Here is a 13,416-nt window from a genome sequence, read left to right on the forward strand (position 1 = left end):
TGGAAACACACACATATACATGCACAAACACACACACATACATACACATATACGATTGTGGTGCGAGTGCGACTGCGCGCGGTTGTGTTTCCTGACTTGCTCCGGTGTTTTGTGTATAATCAGCGTTCCAACATGCAAAAAAGCAGAGATTTTAGTTCAAGACCTTTGTGCTGTGACGATACTTACCAGAGAATGAAGAGTGGTGGACCTGGAGAGTGTTCCCCGTCCTTCTGACCAGGGCTTTCGCTGCAAGCGTTTCGAAGGAGGGGGGGTGAGTTGATCTGCTGTCCCCTGCAGACCAGAGTTTTGTTTTTGTTATTGGTTCAGCGCAAAAACAAAATAAAACTCGCGCCGATATTGCACTCTGCAATTTCTTCCACACTGAAAGCCAAAGAATCAGCTGGCTATCAGTGTGGTATAGCGTCGCACGAATTCCAATTCAAAACTGCAGCAGCTGACGTCATAGGAGGAAAGCGAGGTGCATACTTTCTAGAGAGCCAACAAAAAAAAAACGATTGCCTACTTTCAGGCACGTTTTTGTTAAAGCTGCCACCGCATTTGAAATTCAAGCTCTACATCTGTTGCAGACGTGGGAATGCAGGACGAACACCTAGCGTTCGCCTCCCGTTCAACACTGCAAAGAACGCCACAGCCCCTAGATGCTATACCATCTGGAACGCATGGCAAGGAGCTGCCAAAAACGCTCAACGGTGCGATCGTGCAAATGGGAACTGTGCTGGATGCTTTATCAACAATTATGAGTGGGCAAAGGCACATAAACACGCTAATGCGAGATGAGTTTGCGGAATTGTTGAATCTACTCAAGGTGGCTCTAAAACTGTGCAGTCTAAACAACGCTACGGATTAAACGCAAACGACGCCCACATTTTCACTGGGATCAAGCGGACCTGTTGCCCATAACTGGGTATTTAATAGCGACAACCGTTTGAGCGGTGAGTCAGCTACCCCTAAGCGGGCGCGGGATCAGAATTCGGCACAACGCAATACTCCGCCAAAAAAGACGAGGTACAAAGAGCAGACGGTTAACACAACCGGGCAAAACAAGATGGTAAGGGGCAATGAGACAAAAGATGATGTTAGCAACAACAGACAAGGCACATGGACCAAAGTCACGAGCCGCTCCAACAAAGTTAATAGGGTCAAGCCAGTTGCAATCCTTGTTAAAGACCTTGGTGAATTCACATACGCAAAAATGCTCAAAGCGGTGAAGACTCATCCTGCTCTTAAGGACATGAGCAGCGACGTTCCACCGAAACGATGCTATAGATGTCTAGACTATGGTCACATAGCAGCACATTGCAAATGTAACGAGGATCTGAAAAAAGCATGCTTTAAATGTGGCCAAAAAGCACACGTAGCAAGGGGGTGCACAAATAAAGCCAAATGCATCTTATGCGTGAGATAAGGCGCACAAGCCGTTGACCACGCTTTGGGCAACTTCAAATGTAACTTAAACATAATATGTTAAGGACTCTCCAGATTAATTTAAATCATTGTGTTGCCGCACAGGACCTACTTAAGCAGAACGTAAGAGAACTTGAGAAGAGATGTCTTTCAAAAACTCGGTTCCTACTTTAAGGCAACAGCTGGCTGCCATTGTGAGTACATTATTCCCTAGTCAGCCTGAAATCGATGCAGTGAACATGGAAAGAAATCTCACAGATCAAAACATTGTCTTCATCACGGAGGAGGAGATCATTCAAGCAGCGCGCAGCATAAAAAATGAAGCGGAACCTGGATCCGACGGCATCCCAAACCGGGCGCTGAACATGGCATTAAGTCTCAAATGTCTCAGCGATGGAGTCTTCCCGACACCATGGAAGGAGCAGCGCCTGGTACTGATGCCGAAACCTAGAAGCCACTGGATGATCCCTCGGCCTACAGACCCATCTGTCTGCTTGGCACAATTGGAAAATTTTTTGACAGGTTGATATGCTCTCGTTTAAACGAAGCCATAACACGTTCGGGTGGACTCTCAGACCACCAATAGGGTTTCCGCAAGGCGCGCTCGCCTCCGGATGCTATTTCTCGTGTGACAAGCATCGCGGCACGAAGCAATATTGCCTTGTAGTCACCCTTGATGTGAAGAACGCCTTTAATTTGGCATCATGGCTGCGGATCCGGATTCGGCACACCGGAATGGCTAATGGCAATTATTAAAAGCTACCTGAGCAACAGATGGCTGCTGTATGACACGGAGGAAAGCATAGAGAGGTTCCACAGGGATCTGTTATAGGCCCGACTCTGTAGAATATAGTAAATGATGGAGTACTGCGTTTAGTCCTGGAGCCGGGAGTTGACATTACTGGTTTCGCTGATGATGTGGCACTAACCGAAGTCGCCAAGGACATTAATACTGCGGAGGAACCTGCTACAAATGCCATAAACGCAATTCACCGGTGGATGTCCAGACTTGGCCCTCAGCTGGCTGAGCACAAAACGAAGGCCGTGCTCATAAGCAGCCGCAAGCTTGTGGAGACTGCAACCATACGGCTAGGTAGCGTCACCATAACTTCGCAGCGAGCCATTTGGTACCTGGGAGTCATGTTGGACACTCGGCTAAGCTATCGGGAGCACCTGCAAAAGATTAGCGTGAAAGCTGCCGAGGTAAGCAGATCCCTCAGCAGAATTATGCTGAGCCACAGTGGTCCTAAAACCTGCCGTCGCCAGTTGTTGCACAGCGTCGCTACGAGCAATATCATCTACGGTGCGCAAATTTGGGCAGGCGCCACTAGCACACGCAGCTGTATAAAAGGCATCGATGCGGCCTATCGGATGAGCGCCCTCAAGATCTGCAGAGCGTTTCGAACAATCTCAGGAGATGCAGCTACGGCTATAGCAGGGGTGATCCCCATCGACATCCTGGCTCAGGAGAGACTCGATATCCACAATCGCCTCCATAAGAACTACAGCGTGCGAGCGTCGCCTCGCAAAGTGGCAACAAAGATGGGAAGCGGCTGAAAAGGGTCGATGGACGGCTGGCCTTATCCAGCAAATCGAGCCCTGGACTAACAGGAGGTACGGAGAGCTGTCATTTAACCTGACACAACTCATTAGTGGACACGGATGCTTCCGATCGTATCTACATAGATGCGGACACGAGGAGTCCCCCCTGTGCACTACATGCGCTATCGAAGAAAATGCTGAGCACGTGCTAGTAGTATGCCCTCTTTTTGCCGCGGAGAGAAGCCATATGGAAGACTTCCTAGGCGGCCAACTCCAATTGTCCAACATAATCGCCCATATGCTGGAGAGTGAAGGCCAGTGGAGCGCAGTGTGCTGCTTTGCGGGCTCCGTTGGGAAGAGGCTCCGTAGGATGGAACGAGCTCACAACGGTGTACCCCCAGAGGAGGCTTTATAAGCCAAGCTGATCCCGTGCAGCAGTACCTCACGGTGGTCCCGCAGAATTGGTCAGGAGTTCCAGCCGCCAAGCTTATAATTGTACTCAACGATTGCAAGCTTCAAGCTGTATACTTACATTTAACTTAAAAATAAAAAAAAAATAAAAAAAACATACACACACATACACACACACACACACACACACACACACACACACACACACACACACACACACACACACACACACACACACACACACACACACACACACACGCATACACACACACACACACACACGCATACACACACACACACATACGAGAGGACAACAAGCTGCAATCTGTGAGAGATCACGTCAGGTGCGTTAGGAAAACAGCAGGGAATGGACTGGTGCTTGAACTGGATGGAAACTGCAAGGATACCCTGCAGCAGATGAAAGAGGAGATTGGCGATGCCCTTGGCCAGCAGGCTAAAGTCAAGGCTAGCACTCAGGAAATATCTTTGGAGATCAGAGATATCGACTGTTTGGCCACCAAGGGGGATATACTTGCAGCTCTTGCTCCAACTCCGGATGAGTTGTTAGATGTGAATGTAGTCAAGACGCTAAGACCAGGCTACGATGGCATGAAAATTGCTGTCGTTAGCCTACCAGTTGCGTTAGTAAACCGCGTACTGAGCGAAGGCAAACTGAAGATTGGCTGGACTAGGTGCAGAGTTAGAGGAAAAACTCCAAGGAAAAAGTGCTACAGGTGCCTTGAATTTGGTCATGTTGCTAGCTTCTGCAAGAGCACTTTTAATCGTTCTGGGTGTTGCCTTAGATGCGGGGGCGAAGGCGATAAAGCAGCAGACTGCACTAGCGATGCCAAGTGCTTTATTTGTGTTTCGGCTGCAAAGCGGACACAAAGCACCATGCTGGAAGTAGAAGATGCCCTCTGACGGCCCCCGGTGATTTCAGCGCATGGACTGAGGAATGGGGCAGCGTCTCAACAAATTCCAGAAGACGCGCTGTACTGGAAGCGTTTGCTTCATTGGATGTTGTACTACTCAACAGCGGGGACCAACATACCTTCAGCAGGGCTGGCGTAGGATCCATCATCGACTTAACGTTCGTGAGTAGTTCGCTTTGGAGTCAATCTCGATGGGCCATTAGCAATGTCTACACTGCTAGTGACCACAACGCGATTACCGTAGACCTTCAATGGCGTTACCTGCCTTCGCCAAATGCTGATCACTCACGGCAAGCGTACAGGCCTGAAACGCTGAACCCGATCGCCTTCGCTGAGTCATTCTCTCCCCCGAGCCAGGGAGCCTGCGACGCCAGCATGCAGGTAAGGAAGGACTTTAAAAGGGACCATGCGGCTGTTTATTGGTGGACAGACGGCATCGCAGAGGCAAGACGCACTTTAGCGTTCCCGTGGCAGATTCGATTTCGGGACGAGGAGGCTGGAATATGGTGCCAAGCGAAGGCTGCTGAATAAGGCTATAAGACGAAGCAAAACGGAAAGACTCCTGGAGCAATGTGAAAACGAAAACGACACTTGGGGCCTGGCCTACAAACTGGGCGTAAAAAAATTCAAAGTAGCGAAGTCCATGGGTCCTATGCAAGAGTCAAAAATTACCGAGATAGTCAGCGCCCTGTTTACTGGTACTCCGAACTTGCGCACAGAGCAAGAGCGCACTTGAGAGCGTCGTGCACGATTCGAGACTCCAAGGCACCTGGACCGGATTCTATTCCGAATTGAGCGCTGAAGCCAGTCCAGAGAGGGAAGCCAAGGAGCAGCGATAGTCATGCCGTCCTAGGACATGCCTGTGTTAAATTCATGCCTTGAAAGCCCACGTTGGCATTTGGGATTTCATGAAAGCAGAGTTGAAATGGCATGGCCAGGCATGAAATCCTAAATGCCAACGCGGGTTTTTGAGGCATAAATTTAACACAGGCATGTCCTAGGACGGCATGAACATCGCTGCTCCTTGGCTCCTGTTGCTTTAAAATATAGAGGTCAGATACAAAAAAAAAACGAGGGGGCTCCGCCCCCTGCTCGCTTCGTTCGCCTACCCCCGGCTCGCTTCGCTCGCGGTGTCAAGAGTAGCCACAAACTACAACTTTGCTCAGCCTGCATTCTGGCAGCACCCATTTTCCTCTCTCACTCTCTCCCTCTCACGCAACACATTCGAGCCTGCCAAAGGCTGCTGCAGTGCGCGCGGAGTATGAAATAAAAGACAATGTCTTATTTTATGAGATTTTTAAAGCGGAAAATGTAAAGTTTCTTTTTACAATGATAATAAGCAGATACTTATTATATATATGTGTGAGAAATCGGAAATATAAGTTATTAAAATTATTGTTTTGCAGCTTTCAGTGCTCGGCAAAGATGATCGTTTTTCCTCTCATGCAATTTCATTCATAGCAAACAGCTTCTGCCCGACTATATTGAAAATTGTGACGTCATAAGAAATTTTGCCATGCAAAAATACATATTTATATATTAACACAATTATATTTTAATCAAATTGTATATTTGTATATACATAAATTATACATTAACATTTTCATTACATGATATCGATAATGTTTTTGCTTATCACTCGATTCTTATTTGGTACCCAAAAAAAAAAATGGGTACAGTTTCGTACTGACTTTGTGCGCGCCATGCATACAAACGTATACATGCTGTCTCGCTCGCACGTTCGATTTGCCATGCAAATGTAATTATTTAATTAAATGTAATCCCGAAATAACTTTTTTAATTATGGGTCAATCGCTTTAAAATTTTCAGGGTCGTTTAATACGCATACTTCTCAACTGATTGTTCAGTTAGGGAGTGCTATGTCATAAATTGCGCCTGTAAATCGTTTTTTTTTTGCAATTTGTGGGCGAAGGGGGCGTGGCATCAAAAATTGGAAACAAACTTGACCTGCGTATGGTATTCACAGACCTGCATTCCAAATTTGAAGTCTCTAGCACTTATAGTATCTGAGATCGACGCGTTCAAACAGACGGACAGACAGACGGACAGGGCTAGATCGACTCGGCTGTTGATCCTGATCAAGAATATATATACTTTATGGGGTCTGCCACCCCTCTTTCTGCCTGTTACATACATTCTGCCAAACACATTATACCCTTTTTTGCCCATTTTCAATGGGCTCAGGGTATAAAAAGCTTAGAATTGTTTCATTTTGTATTACGCTACAGTGAAAGCACTCAAAATGTTGCTCAAAATATAGTATGTACCGAAAAATTTATGCTTTTCTGCACATTCAAGGGCAGCCCTTCTAAATTACCCACTTATTTTCACAAATACTTTCGGAAATTAAAACAGGCTGAGCAAATTTTACAAATGTTTTAGGTATGAACAAGGTGTGATGACTTTCAATTAATACTAGTGATTTAAAAATATATCAAAATATATTATTCGAGGTGTCGAATTTCGCGGTAGCGATTATCATGCATGTAATTGCACTGTTCTCTTATTCTTCACGTTTTTACGCCCCAATGTCCTGAAGTGCAACGCGACGAGTGCATTGGCAGAGTATTATTATTATGTAATGGGGAAATTGCACCTGCGACCTATATGATCTATTGTACCACCCTCTGAGCTTATAGATCATCCATTAGCCCTATTTCCTGAACGTATTCGAGGATTTTGGTAGGGTTGAGGTCTGCTATGTCCCTTAACTGGATGACATGTTTTCCTAGAATACTTCGTCTGCGTCTAGTCAAAGCTGCGCATTCTGCAATGGCATGTATTGAGGATTCCTCTTCGATGTCCCAGTACCAGCATATTCCGTTACTAACTATACCTTTTTTGTGTAGGTGACCTCTCAGTCTACAGTGCCCGGTCATTAGACCGGTCAGTATTCTATTCTTCCCCATGGAAATCAGCTGTTCGAAACGCTTCTGATTATAGCTGCCTAAAAAACCTTTCGCTTGTCGGAGACCCGTGGTTTGCTCCCACTCTGACTGTCTTGTATATTTTTCTTCTTTCCTGAGATCTTTACGGAATGCGTGTCTGCCTAGTCCACAGAATGGTTCAGGATCTATAAGGGGACTTTTTGACTCCAATTTCGCCAACTTGTCAGCGGCGTCGCTTCCTGCTTTATCATTATGTCTCGGGATCCATCTAAGGGTCAGCCTGTTCAGTGATCCCAGTTGATCTAGCTTTGACCAGACATCCCAGACTACATTTGACGTCATTTTAGTCCTACTAAGTGCATTTAGTGCCGCCTGACTATCTGATAGGATAGCAATATCTCTTTAACGATAGTTACGTCTTAAGTTAAGGTCTGCACACCTCCCTATTGCACATACCTCAGCCTGGAATATGCTGGTATTTTTCACTAGAGACTCGTGGGAGGATATCCGAGGGCCTTTGACTCCTAGGCCAGTGTCCCGGTGCGTAAGTGATCCATCGGTGTACCACTTTATGGTGTGTGGCTTCATGGGGTGGATTTCTTCTAATAAAGTCCAGTCCTCTTTGCTATTCAGGCTTACGCTGAAGTTGATAACATGATGGAGTGCAGTGAGCTCCGTTAGGACTTCAATGACCGTTGTCGGACAGGCTCGCATTGCTCCGTATGTGATCATCAGCCTAACTACCATTAGGTATAGCCATTTGATAATCTTTTTTTAAGTGCCCCACGATTTTCCGGCTATATTACGACATGTATAAAGCGCTCTGGAGCACTTTGATGTCGTATTCTAAACGTGTGGGCCAAAGCCTAATCTGCGGTCGAAGGTCACACCGAGATATTTGACCTCTATACTTGCCTCTATTATGCTTTCCTAGAGTCTTATTTGCCTTAGTCTCTGTAAGTTGTAACGTCGCGTGAAGGATACGATGACAGTTTTGGTGGGGTTAAGGTTAAGGTCTCAGAACACCAGTCGCTTGTCATCTTTAGCCCTAGCTGGACTATGCCTCGCGCTATGAAAACAATGTCATCGGCGTTGCCCTGCTCATTTACTTATAAGCTCCAAATTAGTGGAGATAATACAACCCCTTGAGCACATCCTTCTGGTGTTGTCCGAGACAAGGCACATCCTTCCTGAGGATCGGCAGGAGTCTGTCCTGTCCTTGTTGCAGGAAAATTGGGTATTTGCCTTCTAGGCCCGGTGATTTGTTGGGCTGAAAAGTTCCAATTGCCCACTTCAATCTCTCTGACGTGGCCGTTGATTTTGCAATAGCCCAACCGTCAGTTTGATAGTGCTCTATGGAGCCGAGCGCCCTCTTACGTACTCTCTATGCTCTCACAGAAGTCTCTTTAGTTCTTCCGTTTGGCTTTCCTGATCTTCTTGTTGTGGGAGGTCAGTGCTTGTCGGTAAAGATCCCATGTTTCGTCTGTCTTAGCTCTGTTGAAGAGGCGACGTGTGGGGAGTCTTAGCTTTTCAAGGCTATCATTCCACCTCGGGATATCTTTCTCTTTTCGTTTCTTTCCCAGAGGTCAGCTTCTTTTGCATGCATTGTTAATGATACTGTTCAGTGACCCTACAGCTTTTTCTAGCTCTGAGGGGCATCTAGGTATACCAGATGCGGTCTCGGGTAGTTTGTGCTCCATGATAGTTGAATACTTATCCCACTTCGTATTTCTGGGATTGGGTGGGTATGCTGCTGTCTGTATTTACTTGTAGTTTGTACACGACAATCCTATGATCTGACATAAGTTCTTCTGGCGAGACGTGCCTACCGAGTAGGGTGATGTCTAAAATCTCCTCCCTAGCTCTAGTCACAAATTTCAGAGTGGTTCCGAGTTCAAGATTATATTTAAATATAAAATTTATTAGATACTCATTTCTTTGGTTCGTATCTATGCTACCCCATACCTGATGGTGGGCATTTGCATCACTGCCGATGATGATGTGTAGATGGTCAACTCGGCAGTATTCCACCAGTCTCACAATCTCTGGTGGGGGCAGGCTACATCCCCTGCGAAATACGCCGACGCTACAATCGTTGTTTGGGCGGCTCCTACTTGCTCCTACCAATTGTACCGCAATTGGGACGCAGTCTCTAGATAGGTATTCTTGAAGGATAGTATAATTAATACACTTCCTTACCATCATGCATGTTCTTGGCAATGGGTCCCTTTGATCCCAGATTACCTTGGAGTCGGGTGTGTACAGGATTTTGGACTCTGGCGTACGAAACCCGGGGTCGCTATTTGGTGGGCTTGATGCTGCGGGGTCAGCTGGGGTGGGCGAAGCCCTCAAGCCAGCTGCCTGCTCTGTTGCGGCCGGTGCGCCTTGCCCGCCGACTATATCCTTCTTCTTCAGTCCGCAGACAGGTATTTCCCGAAGCGGAAGAAGATCTAGTGTCCCCTTGCAGTGATCTCCTCCTTGGATAGCTCGTCAATTCCAATGACGAGGAGTGCACCGCTTCCCCTCGTTCCTTCTAGACAGGACTTTCCATGCGTCGGTATCCAACTTGTTTTGGTTCCTCGTCAGAACCAACAAGAAATCCGTCGACCGATCAGCGTTTCTTGAAAAGCGAAATTTAATGGGGCGACGGTATGTCGTCTCCCATCCTGGCGTCTAGCGGCACACCCTTCCAAGACTGAAGTTTGGGCGCCTGTTCGGATCATCCAACCCTCCTGGTTGCCCTTGCTCGTTCCCTGTCAAGGTTACGGTCTTCAAAGTTTCTTGCAACACTCGCCGCTGGGAGATCCAACGAATATTTATAGGTATTGCTGTTCTTCATGCTGATTGGTTCCACGAGAAGTGAAGAAAGGAGCGGTCCGCCCGGGCAGAGATCCGCTTACCCGAGTAAGGCTGGTTAAAACAGACAGTCTATCATCCGACTGACTATCCGCAATCCGCGACCAGCCTGGTTGCCTCAACTGAGCCCCTTCCGAACCATACCACAAGCTCTTCAGACTTGCAGATAGTTGTGCGACTTTCCTCTATCATGCTTACTTTGCCGTGTACGGTCGTAACCATCTCTGAGATCTTTTATTTCAAACGGACAGTCGGACATCGCTATATCGATTCGGCTGGGGACCCCACGCCTTCTTCTGCCTGTTACATACTTTGCACAAACTTAATATACCCGCACAGGGTATAAGACACACACATATTAAATAATATACATTACTTAACAACATTGATCTTTTATTATTTTCTTTCGACAGGTTATCTGAAAACTCGATCGAAACCCCAAGGCAGTTGCACAGGATTCTGGCGAGCTGAAAAGCGATTCCGCTTTTGGATACGACACACAGTAAAAACACAGTGGTTCTATTGGTTCGTAATAGTTCTGGTGTTTCTGAACACAGTTTGTGTTGCTGTTGAGCACTATGGCCAGCCAACATTTTTAACAGAATTTTTGTGTAAGTTTTGATTTCATTGAATTGGGTCTCGATGTTTCCGAGCCTGTTCATTATAAGTGTAAATCGCCTTATTAATATTTACCATATATCGAATTTATTTACTTGTGTATAAATATTTATTTTATTACAGATTACGCGGAATTCATATTCCTTGGCCTATTTATGTCAGAAATGTTCATCAAGATGTATGCGCTCGGGCCTCGCATTTACTTCGAATCGTCGTTTAACCGTTTTGATTGTGTCGTCATTAGTGGTTCGATATTCGAGGTGATCTGGTCAGAAGTTAAAGGTGGCTCTTTCGGGTTGTCTGTATTACGTGCACTTCGACTGTTGCGCATCTTCAAAGTTACCAAATATTGGTCATCACTGCGCAATCTAGTAATTTCGTTACTGAACTCAATGAGATCAATTATCTCATTGTTGTTCCTGCTCTTCTTATTCATACTGATATTTGCACTGCTTGGCATGCAGTTGTTTGGTGGTCAATTCAATTTGCCTGGAGGCACACCTGAAACAAATTTTAACACCTTCCCCATTGCACTTTTAACCGTATTTCAAATCCTAACCGGAGAAGATTGGAATGAAGTTATGTATCAGGGTATTATATCGCAAGGTGGTGCAAAGAAAGGAATGATTTACTCTATGTAAGTTTTATTTTTATATTTTAATATTATTTGCATTACACATAATATTTGACTATTTGAGTATTTTGAATATGTTATACGAGTTTTTCTACGAGTTATGTCGACATCTTCTAGGGGAATTCTTTAAAGGGCTCCCACTCTGTTAAACTTCCTTTAATTTTGCAGGGAATGTTACTTTATAATATAATTTTTGTCTAAGCTTTGAATTTAAAGAATTTATGGTTGTTTCATTAAAAAAACTGCTTGAAGTAGATACATGCAAATTATAAACTTTAACTATAGTTAACTAGTGTAGAAAGTACTTTTGAAAATAAAAAGATGGAATTCATTGAACGTCGAACCATTAATGTGTGCAATCGACCATAAAAATCCAAAGCGAGTATGTTTTGGTTTCAGAATGTGCGTGTACGATAGGACTTTTGAGCTTGAAGAATTTAGCTTATTTTAGTTTTGAAATTCTGCAAGCAAAGTCCATCAATTTTCTCAGCGTCTTGCTATTTGAAAGTCGCGCAATCGTACTCGAATGTAAATAACGTAAGTGTCAACATTTAGCTATGTTAACACATTTCTTAGCTTAATTTTGTATTAATACTTTTTTTGCAGCAATCGATAAACATACTGCTTTATTGGATTTATTGTGATCATACATCACATTTATTTGTATTCTTATTTTTATATAATTGCAAGGTATCTTACTTAAAAGGTTTATCAATGTATTGCATTACATTTAGAAATTTTTTCAGTACAATAATGAAGTCTAAAGCAAATAGTTGGTACTTTTTTATCCAGGCCCAAGCTAGCATAAGTTTCTCTTTCCACAGAGCAATAACTCAACAAGATTTAGTCGACAAGTATAGCTCATTTTATGACATAAATAGTCTGTCGTATAACTATTCCGAGTGTAATCGACTTTATATTGCCTGCATCTATAGAAGTTGTTATAATCCTAATAAAGTTAATTCTAAGTATGTATAATATATATTATATTCAATATTAATATCGTAATCTTTATAAAAACCATAAATATGACAAATGGCAATAAAGTTGGTGCAGGGTATTAATTCGAATCATCCCGACTTAAGTTATTACTAAGGCTTTCTTCAGAATTAGTCGATTAAACTAACGGTTTGTTATTCTCCCAACAGATACTTTATCGTTTTGGTACTCTTCGGTAATTATACACTTTTAAATGTGTTCTTGGCTATCGCCGTCGACAATTTGGCGAATGCTCAAGAGCTTACCGCAGCCGAAGAGGAACAAGTCGAAGAGGATAAAGAGAAACAACTCCAAGAGCTAGAGAAGGAAATGGAAGCTCTTCAAGGGGATGGTGTGCACTTGGAGAATGGTGATACCACTTTAGCCACCAGCAAAGGCAAAGGCAAAAAGAAAGTAGAAGAGAAAAAGGAGGAAGAGGAAGTGACGGAAGGGCCCAAGCCAATGTTACCATATTCATCGATGTTTATACTTTCTCCAACAAATCCGTAAATATTATAAACATACGTTAATTTATTATTATATCTTATATATATTTCTTTACGTGTTGTCTATAAATATAGGGGAGGTATGCCAGAGAGACCTTTTCAGCCTTGATTAATTAGTATATATACTATATTGTAGGGTATTGAGTTCTCTGAAATTCATAGAACACAAGAAGTCTCTATTACCCTCATTATTTGGGAATATATAAATATATGTATTATATTCAGGGGATAATACCGGCACCGGTACCGGTACCGGAACCGTTAACCGAAACTTACCATTTCATTTTGAGTAGCGGAACCGGAATCGTAACCGAAATAAATTTTTTTATAAGAACCGAAAACAGAAACGTTTTTACCGGTACGCTTTCGGTACACTTTTTTCAAAAATTATTTTTAGTTTTCTGTAAGTATATCATTTTGCTAATTTTGCTTTCTATTAAAAAAAAAAAATTTAAATTAAAGCTAGGTTTATCTCGATAAAATACGAACATACAGTACAGTACAAGTCTGTAAATATATTTTTGTTTTATAACATTTAATTATTTTTCCGGGACTTAAAATAATGATTATTGTTCAAAATCAACCATAAGGAGAAGTTCAATTTT

General features: G+C 43.9%; 1 protein-coding gene across 2 annotated transcripts in view; it reads left to right on the forward strand.

The window, feature by feature from the left end:
• The window catches only part of LOC117794244 (voltage-dependent calcium channel type A subunit alpha-1), a 189,000-nt gene that overhangs the window by 35,055 nt on the left and 140,529 nt on the right, over window positions 1-13,416 (forward strand). For both annotated transcript variants that reach the window (XM_034634825.1, XM_034634826.1), the window contains 3 exons: window positions 10,489-10,686; window positions 10,817-11,330; window positions 12,476-12,811. In XM_034634825.1, coding sequence (XP_034490716.1) covers window positions 10,489-10,686; window positions 10,817-11,330; window positions 12,476-12,811 — 1,048 coding nt within the window. The remainder of the gene's footprint in view (window positions 1-10,488; window positions 10,687-10,816; window positions 11,331-12,475; window positions 12,812-13,416) is intronic.

This window comes from Drosophila innubila, chromosome X (assembly GCF_004354385.1).
Source record: "Drosophila innubila isolate TH190305 chromosome X, UK_Dinn_1.0, whole genome shotgun sequence".
Taxonomy (NCBI): domain Eukaryota; kingdom Metazoa; phylum Arthropoda; class Insecta; order Diptera; family Drosophilidae; genus Drosophila; species Drosophila innubila.